Consider the following 1947-nt stretch of genomic DNA (forward strand, 5'->3'; position numbering starts at 1 on the left):
TAATTCATCCTTTCCTTCCTCCCTTATTTGAAATGCCACTTATGCTAATATCCTGTACAAGTTCTACAGTGTTCTAATTATTGTAGTTTTAATATTTTTATTCTTCTCCAATGACAGCTACCTTTTGGTAGTCTTCACAATTTTTTTCTTAGCTATTCTTACATGTTCTTCTTGCTTTTCAATTTAAAAAAAAATTCTCGTGAGTTTTAATTAGAATTGCCCTAAAGTGCTAGATTAATTTGGGAGAATTGCTGAACCTTTCTGCCTGGAGCTATAGTAGGCAGAAAGGCTCAGCGTATCTATTATGTTCTTTAGTAACGTTGGTGACTTTCTTTACATGGGTGTTACTCATGTTAAATTCTTATGTACTACTTTGTGTTTTAAGTATCATATTTTTTTGATTCTAAAATACACATTATTCTATAATACATTTTAACATGTATGAAATTGAAATGTGTCCTGTAAGTAATGGTTAAGAAAGAATTGCGTCACAATTTAGCAGAATTTTTTTTTCTTTCTTACTCATACATAAAAATGATACCTCTTATAACTAATAGGTAACTTAAGTTCTGTGAAATACAATGTAATTATAGGTCTAAACATTTAAAATAAGTTTTTTTTCTTTTTAATTAAATAACAAATAAGAATGGATGTTCCTTTTTAATAGTAATGCCACTGTTTAATGTAAGGATATTTTGTGTTTGTAATTACAGGACACTTGTCTCCTACCGAAACAGACGGTGACATGCTTGGTTATGATTTATACAGCAGCGCCCTGGCAGATATTCTCAGTGAGCCTACCATGCAGCCTCCCATTTGTGTGGGGTTGTATGCACAGTGGGGAAGCGGGAAATCTTTCCTACTCAAGAAACTGGAAGGTAAAGGGCCTGCTTATGTGAAGTCTGTATATATAACGGGGTTTTTTCTCTGGGACTTTTTCTGAAGCAGAGGAAAAGGCAGAGCTTTCTGTATGAGCGTGTGTGTTATACGGTTTACTGACATGATCCTGTCAGGGTTTTACTCTCCCCTCTGGTTGATCCTCCATTTGGTCGTTTGAGTTCTCTTTCTAAAACAAAGCCAGTTCTGTGAGAACACATGAAACCCTTGGCGAGAGGTTTTCCAGGCCCTTCACAAACTTGTCCATTTGCACAGCCCCACCTGCCAGCACCACCTCTGGCGTGCACCCCATGTGTGCTGTGGTCACAGAGGACTATTTGCTCTTGCAAGAATACACCCGACACTCTCCAGAGTTGCTCCCTCTGCTGGGAGCTGCTTAGACAGCTTACCCCCTACTTCCTACCCAACACACACCCCTTTTTACTTGGTAAAATCTTACTCATTTTTCAAGGACAGTTTTCAGTACTGCCTGTAAAAATTTCCTGAAGTTTTATACGAAGAATGACTTGATGAGTTGGGCTCATTTGGACTCAACACACACCTTTAAGAAAAGTATTCTCAAATGTGATTGGAGGGAGAAGAGGGGAGGAGGAACAGAGAGGAATGGTGGAGATATGTACTTTGAAGACACAGTTTTATTTTCATTTTTGCATATTGAACAATACCTTGTTGTCTAATACAAACCACAAAATCTAAATACCAGCAAAATCTTGACAAATGGGAGAATATGAAAAGAGATTTTATATATCCTCAATGTGAAACAGGAAAATGGTAGCTGTGCCCCTGGGGAACGAGATGTTTATATTAATATTTGGCAAGAGAATGTTGGTTAACATGGTAAGTAGCAATGTTCTATCTAGGGACCTAGTAAGTGCCCAATAAATGTTTCTGTTGAAAATGTGAACATTGCAAATTGAGTTAAAAGTTATATTTCTTAAATAAAATAGGAATAAGGTTTTTCATATTTCTCTTTCAGATGAAATGAAGACTTTCGCAGGACAACAGATTGAACCTCTTTTTCAGTTTTCATGGCTCATAGTATTTCTTACC

At 36.6% G+C, this 1947-nt stretch overlaps 1 protein-coding gene across 1 annotated transcript in view; it reads left to right on the plus strand.

The window, feature by feature from the left end:
- KIDINS220 (kinase D-interacting substrate, 220kDa) overlaps positions 1-1947 on the plus strand; it is a 129154-nt gene that overhangs the window by 53384 nt on the left and 73823 nt on the right. The window contains exons 11-12 of the mRNA XM_012639944.1: positions 714-878; positions 1874-1943. Of these exons, the coding sequence (XP_012495398.1) occupies positions 714-878; positions 1874-1943 (235 nt within the window). The remainder of the gene's footprint in view (positions 1-713; positions 879-1873; positions 1944-1947) is intronic.

This window comes from Propithecus coquereli, unplaced genomic scaffold (assembly GCF_000956105.1).
Source record: "Propithecus coquereli isolate 6110/MARCELLA unplaced genomic scaffold, Pcoq_1.0 Scaffold145, whole genome shotgun sequence".
NCBI lineage: Eukaryota > Metazoa > Chordata > Mammalia > Primates > Indriidae > Propithecus > Propithecus coquereli.